Genomic DNA, 14004 nt, shown 5'->3' on the forward strand with positions numbered 1-14004 from the left:
AGCGAGTGTTTATGTATTTTTGTATTTATGCAAATAAATAAAAATAAATAAATAAACATCACCCACAGTGAAAGCAACGCAGAGATGGGGGGAACCCTTGGTGCTGCATGACATCAATATACCTTTACACCTAAACATCATTGCTGACCAGGTACAACCTTTCATGGCAACGGTCTTCTACCACTGACGGCGGCGCCGTCTTTCAGCAGGATAATGCGCCATCACACACCGCCCGGATTGTTCGAGTCTGGTTCGTGGAACATGAGGAAGACTTCCAGATATTGCCCTGGCCTCAAAATTCCCCAGACATCAAACCCATCGAGCATCTGTGATTTGTGTTGGAACAGCAACTCCGATCTGCGGCGTCTCAACCACGGACCTTAGAGGAGTTAGAGGATCTGCTGGTTATGTGTTGGTACCAGACACATTTAGAAATCTTGTAGCGTCCATGCCTCGCTGGGTACGAGCTGTTTTGGCTGCACGTGGAGGACCAACGTCATATTAGGTAGGTGTTCATAATGTTTTGGCTCATCGGTGTATATGTCAGTAGTTAATAATTTCACCCTTTTGAGCCATCTTCGTGAATAAGAGGAACATTTGCACATTTATCCATTCATGGAGCACTTCGCTTGAATCCAAGTGAAGTTCTGGTGCTTGTATTATAATAGCTAAAGGTGTGATTTCATATTTTCCACTGTTTACTTCGCTGTAATCGAATAGATCCCACCACTTCCCGGTTGAGCTGTTCACTTTTACTTGTAATAATTCGTTTCTAGTCCTTTTCAGTTACCATAAAACCATTTAACTGCCAGTTGCCATGAGCTAAGCTACTGGTGTCCTGATCCTGAAGTTTAAAAACTTCTTCACATGTAAATACCGATGCAGAATATTGTTTCAACTTTTCAGTAACCAGTCAAGGATAGGCAGTTTATCTAGTGTATATCTCTGGGACAAAGAAGACATGAGGAAAAAACCCCGACTCCTGCCTCCCTCTGCGGCTTATCCTTACAAACATCGATTCCATTAGGGACATGTTCCTTAATGCTCCTCCATGTTCCTCCATTGCCTTCAGATCTACAATAAATTAGGCATCCACCCTGATAAGTTCTGTGAGGACAAGCTCTCCTGCTGAAATTCATCTTGCTGTTTATTACAAACTTTGTTTTTATTTCGAGCTCCTGTAAGTTCATCTTTGTAAATAGGTCAGGTCGAGCATGAACGTATTCTTGTACATTGTATGTGTGGTTCCTCGCACCTTAATATGTAAATTTCACACCCACGTGGTACATTGCCGTCCCGGGATGACCTACAGTTTCTTGGGGTAATAAATTGATATAATAATAAAAATATTGGACAAATACGGTTGATTTCCTTCCTGTTATTATTAATATCTCTTCCATTCTGTTCCTCCTGTGAATTAATGACCTTCTTCCGCCTTACTAGAAATCCTATCCATAGTTCTGCAGATGACAGAACACTACGTTAAACCGTCCAGTTTGAGAAACCATTCTGCACAAACTACTGGCAATTCTTGAATATGCACAATCAGTTCCTCAGTTGCCGATCTCCAGTGCAGGTAATCCTTCAATGGTACAAAGAAAACATAGTTATTTCTATCTTTCTAAAACTCAGCCCTATGTTATTTCTCTTCTTTAGGGGAAAAAATAGTTTACTGCATCTGAAATCTGTCCTACATTGGAATATTATTATTATTATTATTATTATTATTAGCCATATGGTGCAAGGAAGCCTGAGGCTTATGCTGCACCAGCCAAAAAATAAATAAATAAATAAATATTCTGAATTATCCTCCTAGAGAGAGAGAGAGAGAGAGAGAGAGAGAGAGAGAGAGAGAGAGCTCGGAATCCTGGGTTTGCCAAGCCCATACTCACCAGATGTGAGCCCCTGGGGCTACGAAACAGTTTTAGTTACTTTTTTTTGAAATTAGCTATGATATTGGCTAGGATATAGCGCTGAACTCTGAGGGACTCCATTAATAACGTTAGTCTAAGAAGAGTTGTGACCCATTTATAACTAACCTCTGTCTTCTGCCACACAACCATCCCTTTATCCATGGGAGTAACTTGCCCCTAATGGCACGCGGCTTCAATTTGTACTGCAGTCTTTCGTGTGTGTGTGTGTGAAAGGCTTTACTAAAATCTAAAAATATGATGTCGAAATTATTTTTTGCATCCAGTTCCTTTGTAATTGAATCATAGTAACAAAGGAATTGAATGCAAATATTCTTTACTGGATGCGTTACTTTCTTCTAAACAGTTACTGATTCTGTAGAAATTTCAAATCTATCCTATGGTGGAATGCTGTTCCTGCAACAGGATTTTGTCCCAAAATGGTTAACAAAAGTAAAATTAATAAATTTTAATAAATGATTGATATGTATTTATCTTAATAAATAGTTAATAAATGATTGCTGGTTTGTTCTTTTTCTCTAGAATTAAAGAACTGAAGAACTAGAATTGAAAATTTAAATTCTAGAATTTAATTCAAGAATTAAATTCTAGTACACAACTTATTACCATCCACTTATCAAATTCATGTTTTCTTTCTAGTGGGTAAGGACTATTTTGTGGATCGTTGCCATCAGTGTCTGTGCCCTTATTGTCTGGGGAATCCATATGATGGATATGCAGTCTAATTTTACGTTAATAGCGAATGCTACGATGAGTTTATGTTGGAGTTCAGCTTTAGCGTGGATAACCTACAGCTGTATTACCGGTTATGGAGGTAATCCATCTAGACACATAAATATCCTTAATTAAAAGATATTTTAATACGAAGTATCAAAATATCTTTTGATACTTCGTTGTTTTAAACATGGCTTTTTGTTTTAAACATTGTTTTAAACATGGCTTTTTGTATAATTTGAGAAGGAATTACCTTCATATCATAAAGATTGCATGTATTTTCCTTGCTGATAGCGCAACAATCGAATTATACCACCACAGAAGGTAAGCAAACAGCAACATTAAGAATTCTTGATAAAATAGCATATCAACAATTTCGTTATTTTGATTTCTTTTTCTGTTTCTTTCGTTATTTATGGGCATTGTGTATTCAATTTTTGGACTTTTTAACGTGAAAACATCTTTGGCGGCACTTACTAAATGTCGAACTGAAGTAAAACCAATTTGTCACGATTTTCCGACACGTCATTTCCGTGTCGCAAAATCGTGACAGAAGAGTGAATTCATTCCAAGGGGACGAAAGTGGTATTTGACATCATTTCCGGTGTTTCTATTTGATCACCAAACCGGAAATGACGATTTTGAGACAGGTCATTTCCGTGTCGCAAAATCGTAACAGAATAGTGAATTTCAAGGGGACGAAAGAGGTGGCAATGAGGAAATGACGTCATTTCTATCCATCCCCTCACTATGAGCCATTTTATCCAACTAATTAAAAATCTCTAGCCGCCGATTAGATCTTCTTACGAAGATCTAATATAGTTTCTTCTTAAAAAACCAGAACCATCATCACGGAATTGTCTGCTGTTCTCTCTGCCGTCCTCTTCGCCGCATCTTTAGAACCCTTGCTTGCAATCATGCTAATTTTACCCAGTACGCCGATGAGGTAAAGTTTTTGATTGTCACAAAATGTCCCCCAGGCTCTTCAGTGTACTATTCTGAACTCCTACCAACAACTACAAAAACTTGAAAATTACCTTCATGCGATTGGGCATGAAGCAAAGAGAAAACTGCTCAACTTACTATCACCAAGAAGAGAAATATCAATGATGTGAATATCATACTTGGGAACTCTCCAGTTAAAAAGTAAATCACCATAAAGATTTGGGCATCACCTGGGACAAAGACCTTACGTTCTTGGCTCATTTTAATGCCACGCAGAAAAAAAGCAGCTATATGGACTGTGAATATGTCCATACTATATGGTCCTCGGCACTTCATCATACCAAACCAGGTTCTTATCCCTCGAATACTGGATTTTAAAATGGCTGAATAAGTTTGTAGGTCTACCACCTATTACTTCAAAATCTGTCATGCTCTCCAATCTAAATTCGCTACCATGGAGGTATCACATCATCTCTAGGAAACTCGCTATCTTCGTTCAGCTTCTGTCCGAAAAACTAAACTCGCCTGATATCTGGGAGATCATTGCTAGACCGTCATGTTGGAATAGAAGCCTTACCAATGCACTCCCATACAGATCTAAGCTGTAACAAAACCTCCTGTACTATATGTTTCAATTTAACTCTATTGAAGTGTTTAATACGTAATCCATAGACTCCCAGAAGCTCTGCAACGACAAAACCTACAGGTCTTCCACTCTCGCAGATATGTATGCCCTCGTTAAGGTCTTGATGAGGTTATGTCTGTGAACCTACGTTGCACGCATTGATGTATTTATGTGTATAAACCAGAGGCTGGTTAAGGCGGGCGTGTGCATAAAACTCTACGTCGTTCATACTAAATATTTCGGACTGAAGTATGATGCTAATATCACTAACGTTAATTCGGTAGAGTAAGTAGCGGGCGTGAGCATAAAACGTTACATCGTTCATGACTTCGATTCTAGTTGTTCAATTTTAAAACGGTTCTGATTTTCATCAAAGATATTTTCACAAACAAAACGTCTTTCGTGCGTACAGGGTACACACGCGGTTTTTTTTTATGTGCGGTCATTTTACACTGTGCATGTTGCAAAAATATTTTTCAAATAAAAAGAAAAGAAAAAAGGTAAACTAAAGCTATTATCAACCCACTGCAGGATGGAAGCCTCCTCAACAATTCATGTTGATTTTCAAGTGCATATCTTCAAATGCGTCCATCCACTCCCACTACAGAGTGGACATCCATCCACTCTGTAGTGGGAGTGCTGTTCAACATTATAGCAATGTAGCGCCGGAACGAGAGTATAGGACCAAGAAACTTTCCTCGGGATACACCTTGGTATTAAAAAACACAAGAGGTATGGATGAAAGTTTGTATGATATGGTTACACGGAGAGAGGCAGGTATGCACTTCCCAGTAGCTGCTTCGAGCGCAGAAATATCTCGTCCGGACTCTGACAGGATGGCTATGTGACAACCGGAAGTTTATGATTTTGCGAATCTTCAGATTAGCCCTCTTGGGTAGCACAGTTGGTAGGATTGCCGTCCTTCCCACACCTGGTGGAAAAGACCTGAGATCGAGTCCCATCGATAGCATGAGGAATTATTATGGGCCTTTTTCACAACGTGGCTGAGTTAGTCGGCCTCAGGATCGGGAAAGGGTAATATGGTTTTATCGCCCGGAAACTCGGGTTTTTCGTCCAGAACAGAAAATCGACCACAGAACACAAGTAATTTACAGACACTATACACGAAGCAATATGGCCTTAGTCGCTGATGCTCCTAAAACTCCACAGTAACAACAAACTTTTTACCAGATTGTAGCGTTGCACTGGAAGACTGCTTCCCAATACACGTGCAGGCCATGAGGAGGTGGGCTACAACTATACATGTACTGTCCTTATTGGACTAAAATTGCACCCATATGGAGACTGCCAGTTCTATGGGTGCAGCACTTCCACGTCATTGGGGTTTCCCAATGGTACTAGCAAAAGATCCCATTCCTTCGCAAGAGTAAAGAGGCCAGCAAAACAAATCACGCTCCACGATTGGACAAAAAATAAAAAACGAAAAGCATACACAACAATAAAAATGATGCAACACTTAAAAATAGTCCTCCGCAAGTTTATACGAGCAACACTAGGACCCGGAGTTCTTTCTTTAGTCAGGGTTTCCGATTTTCAAAACCGTGTCATCATGTCAAGTCCATGTTGCCGTTCTAGAAAATCTTTAAAAATCCATCCATCTATAATTTAAAATTTAAGACTGAAAAAGAGAAATGCCAAATATCAGTGTCCTGCATGTTACTGTGTCCATGACAAAATGTTCCTGCGTGATGGTATATCAATTGAAATGATTCTTGTTGATAGTAAACTTAAAAGATAAAGTTGTGATCCACTAGTACAATCTCCAGAAGGGAATCCAGGAAGAAACACTGAGAGAGATTAACCAAAGGTAAAAAAAGAAGGGAAGAAACAGCCTTGCTATTTTCACCTAATTCACCCCTGTGAAGAGAGCCCATAAAAGTTCCTCGCGTCGTGTATGAGATTCGAACCCGGGACTTTTCCACCCGGTGTTGGGAAGACGGTGACCATAACCACTGTGCTACGGCAAGGAAGAAAACTTTTGGTAAGGAAAATTAATTGCGAAAGGAATAAATCGGATATTTGTGGGGATATTAAGATATTACGCCTTTTGGAAAGGCGATTAATCTGAATATCCTTACTTCCTTCGTCTATGGAACAACAAATTTGTCCCACAAAGGAAGGAGTGCTATGTAACTGAGTCTTTTTGTGTTTCAGCACGATAGTGATCATTTCAAAAAACTGAAAAGAAGTGCCACAATTGGCCCTGCCATCCTAAAATCCTGATATAAATCCCAAAGAAAACTTTCAGGATTCATATCAGGAACTGGTTTATAAGTGCTCACGACTAAATTCAGTTTATGAAGGCATAATTATAACGCTGCAACTTATTATTTACTAAATGGACTGAGTAAACGCGAAACGGGTTTACGTACAGATAATTTGGAAAGCTTCTATGAACGTTAATTAAACACGACATCAATTTTCACTACTTTGTAATAAAACAGTATCACTTAACCATTCCCAAACTATGCTCACATATCACTGCAATAAATAATAAGTCTGTATTTTTATCACGAATGGACCCAAAAGAAAAACATTTACTACTTCTAAAAGGATGTCAACTTTGATTGACACACAGATTACATCGAGATTAGACGAAACGTTTAGAGATTAGACAACATACTTTTTGTTTTGTTTCGGTTATCTTATATCTTTTCCTTTTATAATCCTCCCATCAGGATTTAACCAATATCCCAATGGGGAGGAGAAAGTTTTAAAAAAGGGAGATTTATTTCTTGCATATAAGCCTATGGGCTAAACAACAGTAAGTGGAAGTTACGTTGTTTATAAATCAAAAGAGGTTGTCCATATTCTGTAAAATCATATTTTGTTTTCTGATTTGTAGGTATTGTGAATTCCCTGCTATCCTTTAAGATCTGGATTCCCCTCAGTCGACTGTCGTACTGCGCCTACATAATTGGCCCAATCGTGATCCGAATGCATTACGAATCCCTGAATCAACTCATCTTTTTCGACCACTTCACCATGGTAAATAGAATCACTACTTCTCTTTTATAAAAGCTGATAACTCTTTTAAAATAATATTTTTAGATTGTTGTTAAATACGCAAAGAAAACACGTAAAAGAAAATAAAACAGACCTACATAAGCTTTTATTTAGATGTGATAAGAATGCATCTATTCAAGAGACAATTTATAGGGAAAATATGGAAAAAATAATTATCCCCAGAACTTCATTAATTTGTAGAATATGAACAATGACTACAGCTGTGATGATTCTATCTCTTTGGGAACTCTCCAGTTAAAAAGTTTGAAGTGGTAGCGAGCAGGCCAGGCGAGCCAATCTGCCCGGACGGTATCCTAATCTTCAACGTATTGTTGACTATGTTCTGTGGGGTTAAACGCTGTCTTCCATCAAAAAAGAACTCTCCACTCATCAGCAGAGGGAAATCCATGGGTCTGAGGATCTAATCGTCATACCTGTGTGCACTATCAGAGTACTGTTCCCAATGATGTGGAAGTCTGTAAGGCCACAGAGAATTTATTACCCCACACCAGCAATCGACCCTCATTGAAATGACTTTCTTTCTTGTACATCTTTCCAACAGAGGCGATTCAATAGAGTCGCCAGAATGAACTGGCGATTGTATTTAGAATATTTAACATTTCCATTTTTTAAATAAATTTTTAAAATAAAATTGTAGTTAACCTAAGAAAAAATCAGGTATGAGAAAATAGAATCAACGTACATAATTTTTTATTGAGATACTATAAGAATACGTACAGTAGACAATTCACCAGAACTTTTCGCAATCTCCAGATCAACCCTTTATGGAAAGCTGGAGGTGGTACCCTGGAGACAATTAGTGGTAACAAAAAACCACCACATTGACACTGGTCCTAATTACACGGATGCTCGTGAAGTGAGGTCAGTCGAAATTCAAACGATGTATTCAAATGTGTATGATGTATTTCAAAGGTGCATTTTTAAGTGAGATATATATTTTTATGTCAACACTTACGTTATTATGTACTTAATTCTGAAGTGCTATTAGTTTAGAGGTCATGGAGAGAATGAAATACATCAATGTATTTATATGTGCCCTGCTAGCTAAGCAGGCTATCCAGGAGAAAATGGAAATTAACATGAATAATAATAATAATAATAATAATAATTCTTTGGAGATTATGATACCAACACCAAAGTACAGACAGACATGACAATGTACAGGACAAAGCTACACATGAAGTGGTAAGAACAATTCCCAACTATTCAGGTCACCAAAAAGCGAATAGAGAGACGGACCATTTTCAAGAAGAACCTGATAGCTACTGCAATCTTTAAAAAATCAAGCAGGATGTGAGCGATCAACTACAAAGAACAACGAATACGAACACAACCGAACCAGAACTGGAGGAGGAACAGAAAAAACAAAAACTACAACTCAGATAATCCGATGTGCAAACTGACAAGATCGCGATATCCTGAATAGAAGACGAGTGGAAGAAAGCGCTAGCAAAATTCAAAGGAATGAAATTTGTAGTGACCCACACCATACCGAAGCAGAGACCCGACAGAATCCTTTGGCAAGACACAGATCACCTCAAAAGGCGAATAATACCGGATTATCTCGACAACAACGAAGAAACATTAAACATCATCCACACAGATATTTACTAAGTTGCTATAGCCGCCAATAGGGTGAACGGAAAGGAAACCAGAGAACAACATAACACGAAACGCAAAGACAAGGAACCACCAACCTGGAAAAGAAGGCTACAGCAGAAGATAGAATAGATGAGAGTGAAGGTAGGCCAACTGACCCAGTACCAACGGAGTAACAGGAGGAAGACGCTGAGCAGAAAAGTGAAGGCCATCATCAACAAAGAAAACATCCACAGCAAACATGAGCCTGTAATCAGAGGATCGAAGAATACCTTGACACCCACAAGCAGAAAATCCTGGCGCCCTGCAAGATAATTCGCCGTTACAGGGCGCGTGCCCCAGAGGAAAAGAGACAACAGAATATTTGATGAAAACCAGAGAGCCTTCTACAGGAAAATCAGACAAGAGGAGAAGGAAGGAAACTTCTCTTCTCTCCCCCAACCAGAAGGTACTCGATGAGTTCTGAGGAAACCTATGGAGCAGCGAAGTTAGCCATAACGGCTGTGGCTCTGAATAGATCAGAAAGGAAGAAGACCAAGAACATACAAGCGATGACATAATGGGAGATGAGATTTGTGAGGAAGAAGTATAACAGTCGATCAGAAAGAAGTACAACAGTCGAGCAGGAAGTTCCACAACTGGTGAACCCCAGGAATAAATAACCTCTACAACTACTGGTACAAGAAATTCAGCTGCACACACAGGCACATTGCAGAGCAGTTGAGTCTCTGACACAAGGAATTGCCTACCTAAAGGATATGGACAAGATTTTCTAGAAATAAAAATTCATTTTTATTAAAAACTGTGCGGATTATGGGAGACTCAGTCCAGTCGATCGTCTTTTAGATTTAATAAATATTTTAGATTTAGATTCTTTTATTGACATTCATTCTTTTGTAAAGTCATGTATTCTTTCTTCGATTTTATTATTATAATTGTTTCGAGCAATTTTATAAATGTGCTTTCGTAATTAACGAGTTATTTATTTACATCTTACATTATTGTGTTTGCATCATGTTTGTTTTTTACTTTATTCAATATTTTATTTTGTATTTATTTAATGTTCGAGTCTTGCATTAATGTTTTTTAACAGTTTCAACAAACTTTGTTTTAGATATTTATCTATTTTTTTTTTATTTCTATTTTTCATTATTATACTTTTCAGTACATTTTAATTGGGGTATTGGGGTACTAGCTGAAAACCGGTCAACTTATTGAAGCTATGACAGAGGGAGAGACCTACAAATATCTGGGAATGATGCAGGCTCAACATTAAAACACAAGGAGATCAACGCCCCGCCTGACTGAGAAATACCATCAGAGCCTGTGGAGCCTGCTAAAAACAAAGTTGAACTGCCGGAACATGGTCACAGCCATAAACATTTATACAGTTCCAGTACTAAAGTACTACTTCAGGATCGGTATTGGTCCGATACCCAGACCAATACCCAGGTGGAGGAGATTATGAGATCGACCAGACTAATGATGAGCAAGAGGCGCCAACACCACCCTAAATCGGTCATTGAGAGACTGACCGCAGCCCGGAAAAGGGGAGTGAGCGTTTGACAGACCACATTGAATAACAGAAGAAGGCAGTTAAGAACCTGAGGGAATACTTCCAGGAAAACACAATGCCAATCTACTAAGCCATAGGCTCTTCCACGAAACCGAAGGATTCATTCTCGCCTTCAAAGATCAAGTAATTAACAGAAGGAAATACATCGCCCAGGGACTCCGGAGTGACAGACGATACATGGATTATTTCTGGAGCAAGGTGGCATGTATCGTCTGTCATGAGTGACAGACGATACATGCCACCTGGCTCCAGAAATAATCCATCACATCACCACATCCAAATGGAGTACTCCCATAGACACCTAGGTCGCCAGAATAATGAAAAGCTAGCGCAAAAATACTAGTTAATCAAAGAAATTGTACCGTATTACAAGTACGAATCCCAGCCGTACTAAAGATCCCTACTCGCAAACTGTACCGGGACCGCGCTATAAAAACGGACCAGATGATCCCACACAACAGATCAGACATAACTCTCATTGAAAAGAAGGAAATGGCTGCCCACCCGATCGACATAGCGGTGCCCAACACCAGCAACTTCCAGAAAACCTACGAGTAAATGATCAGGAAGTGGACATACCTAAGACACAAAGTCAGTGAAATGTAGCATTTGGAACAAGTAATAGCTATCCTGATCAATGTGTCAACCACTAACATGGTACCAAAGAGCCTCTACAAGAACCTAATAGCAATAGGCTCCCAGAAAACACTTACATGGAACTCCAGAAAGTTGCTGTCCCGAACACCTCTAGGACAGTAAGAGAGTTCCTGACCAACAGTAATAATACTATTAATCGGACAGAACCAACCACCCCATGCACTTGATACCAGTACACGTCAGAGGTTGGAAGTTATCCCATAAGGAGAAAAAATCACTAATAATGTTCATCTGAGACAAACATTTGATTGGCGCTACAACGTCGGGCCATTTTGCAAAAACTGCATGTCTGTGCAGACAATTTCGCATGATTTTGGTTGATATCCAAATCCGTGTCGCTGCCGAAAATCATGCAAATAGCGTACAAGCATCGATTGCTCCGGGAAAGACTGATAGGGACACAGCGATCTTAAATCGGTTGTTGTAGTCTGTGACCCTGACCTGGCCTTGACAAGTCGTCTGGGTCTCTTGGAACCGATTCCACAACCTGCTGATGACACGTGCTGTAACTTGGCATTATAACTGTCCCAACTCCAGTACCAAGAGTAGACGCGGGAAATTTTGTCTGAGAGATATCGTTTTCAAACGCCTTACTACAATGACCTGCAGCTGTGTTGCCTTATTTGTACCTGTAGATAACGAATGAGATACTTGTGACATTGAGTCATAAGCTTTTGCTGCACCTGTGGGGAAAAAAAGACAGAAGAAAGATAAAAGAATATACAAAATCGTTGGGTATTCGCTGTTTGTTTGGTGTTGGATTTTAGGCACATCAGAGACTAGGGCCATATTGCATCGTGTATATTATATCTATAAATTGCATGTGTTCTGCGTTCGATTTGCCTGTTTGCGGGATGAAAACCTAGAGTTTCCAGGAGTGAAAACCATGCTATCTTCACCTAAAACAAACTAATTCAGCCACGTTGTATAAAATACTCATAAAATTTTTTTACGTCATCGATGGGATTCGAACTGAGGTCTTTTCCACCCGGTGTCGGGAGGAAAGTGATTTTACCTATTGTGCAACCCGCGAGGGCCGGTTGGGTTTTCAAGAAAATGCCATACGCGTGATTTTTGCATATTCTTGGCATGTATTCTTCAGAGAACCTAGTAATTTAATTTGTTTCAGTTAATTATTATAACGAAGTCATAAAACAGTTGGATGAAGGAAAAAACTTTGTTATTGTTTACCGTGACTGCAGTAGAGCCTCTAATGCTGTTCTCCATGAAAGACTATTATGTAAACTGCAGCAAATTGGGACTACTGGCAAGATTCTTTGTTGGCTTAGGAGCTGGCTAAAAATAGGATATGGAGAGTAATCATAAATCAATATTTCTCACGGGGTACCCGTGTAGCAAGTGGAGTTCCTCAGGACTCAGTATGGGCTACTCTTATTTTCTAATGTTCCTTGATGCCATTAGTGAGAAAGAGTTGGGGGGAAAGACTTTTCAAAGTCTGCTGATGATTTACAGCTAGGATGGTTAACACACAGAACTAAACCATTTTTCTTCAAATTGACTTATATAATTCACACAAGTGGTCTGAAAATGGCAAATTAATTTTAGTACTTCTAAATACAAGGTTTTGCGCCTAGAGAACAAAAATTCAGTTTTTTTACAACTGGGCGGAGGGGATTAAAAGTGGTTTAAGACGAAAAAAATGGCTCAAGGTTACAATTCAGTCAGACACGAAATTTTCCATGCACTATAAATAAGTGACTAAAGGCATATAAAATAAATTATGTCCTGTCTGTGAAATACTGGACATTCACAAATAGCGAAAATTATGTCATCATCCCTTTGTATAAGACGATGGTTGAACTGCATTTAGAATATTGTGTTCAGATCTGGAGGCCACCCCTTAAAGATAAAGAGACTGAACTTCTAGAAAGGGTTTAAAGAAGGGAAACCACATTGTGCGAAGTGCTAATTTATTGATATAAACTAGACAACTTATGCGGAGGAAGAGATATAGAGGTATCTAAAGCCCTAAATGGAATCAGTAAAATGAATGACTGATATTCTCACTATCAGAAGAGAGAAGAAAAGGAACACAAATTACAAAAATTTAGGCAGTAAAAGAAGACTGAATCTCATGAAGTTTACCTTCGAGAAACGTGTGTAATTCATTGAAATAAATTTCCTGCCAGCTTGATCGAGGCGGAGAGAGCTTGGTAAAATTCAAGGTAGAACTGGATAGTCGCTTTTTGGTAATGTGAAAACTGAGTAATTGAGAATTCTTTCCGCGTTTTTGGCAAATGCGGAAGAAGTCCACTATCTTTTATCATTTTGCCACCATAATAGTAATACTAATTCTAATTAACATCTGCGAACAATCTGTGATGCACTGTCATTGTGGCCACAATGATATGGCAGAATGTCCAACACACTATGCAGTGTCAATTGTATTAATTGTCTTTAATTCCGTATATTGGTTGATAAATAATGAGTTTCTTTATATGAAATTACTCTTTTTTGTATAGCTGGTGTATTACCTGGGTTTCCTGATGATGGTCTACCTCACATCATTTCTTGTGTCAGCCTATGCGGAAGCTCCTTTTGCTGAACTGGAAAAGAGTTTTATGAAATGCACAACCAAACCACCAAAATTACGAGTTGTGTGAAATCAGAAATATATAAAAAATTAAAAATGGGAAATAGAGAAGAGTCTCGGTAATTCGAAGTAAACGGGATCACAAACAATTTGGATGATACGGAATGATAAATTAATAAGGCGCTTTTTTAATTTTATTCAATTAAAATTAATAAAAAATGTTTAAAATAATAAATGAAAGAAAACATAATTTTATTCTGTAATTAATGAAAAAAGATCAAATCAAACACAAAAATGCATAATTTACTCGTACTGTTGAAATGGCAGATTATTCTTTTGCTGATGCAATTTGTTT

General features: G+C 38.6%; 1 protein-coding gene across 1 annotated transcript in view; it reads left to right on the plus strand.

Moving 5' to 3' along the window:
• LOC150087632 (O-acyltransferase like protein-like) overlaps nt 1-13719 on the plus strand; it is a 50606-nt gene extending 36887 nt beyond the window's left edge. The window contains exons 14-16 of the mRNA XM_090369894.1: nt 2571-2745; nt 7082-7224; nt 13579-13719. Of these exons, the coding sequence (XP_090226020.1) occupies nt 2571-2745; nt 7082-7224; nt 13579-13719 (459 nt within the window). The remainder of the gene's footprint in view (nt 1-2570; nt 2746-7081; nt 7225-13578) is intronic.
• Nucleotides 13720-14004: the final 285 nt, after the last annotated feature.

This window comes from Mastigoproctus giganteus, chromosome 3, assembly GCF_048544385.1.
Source record: "Mastigoproctus giganteus isolate SK-2022 chromosome 3, ASM4854438v1, whole genome shotgun sequence".
In the NCBI taxonomy this organism is placed as follows: Eukaryota; Metazoa; Arthropoda; class Arachnida; order Uropygi; family Thelyphonidae; genus Mastigoproctus; species Mastigoproctus giganteus.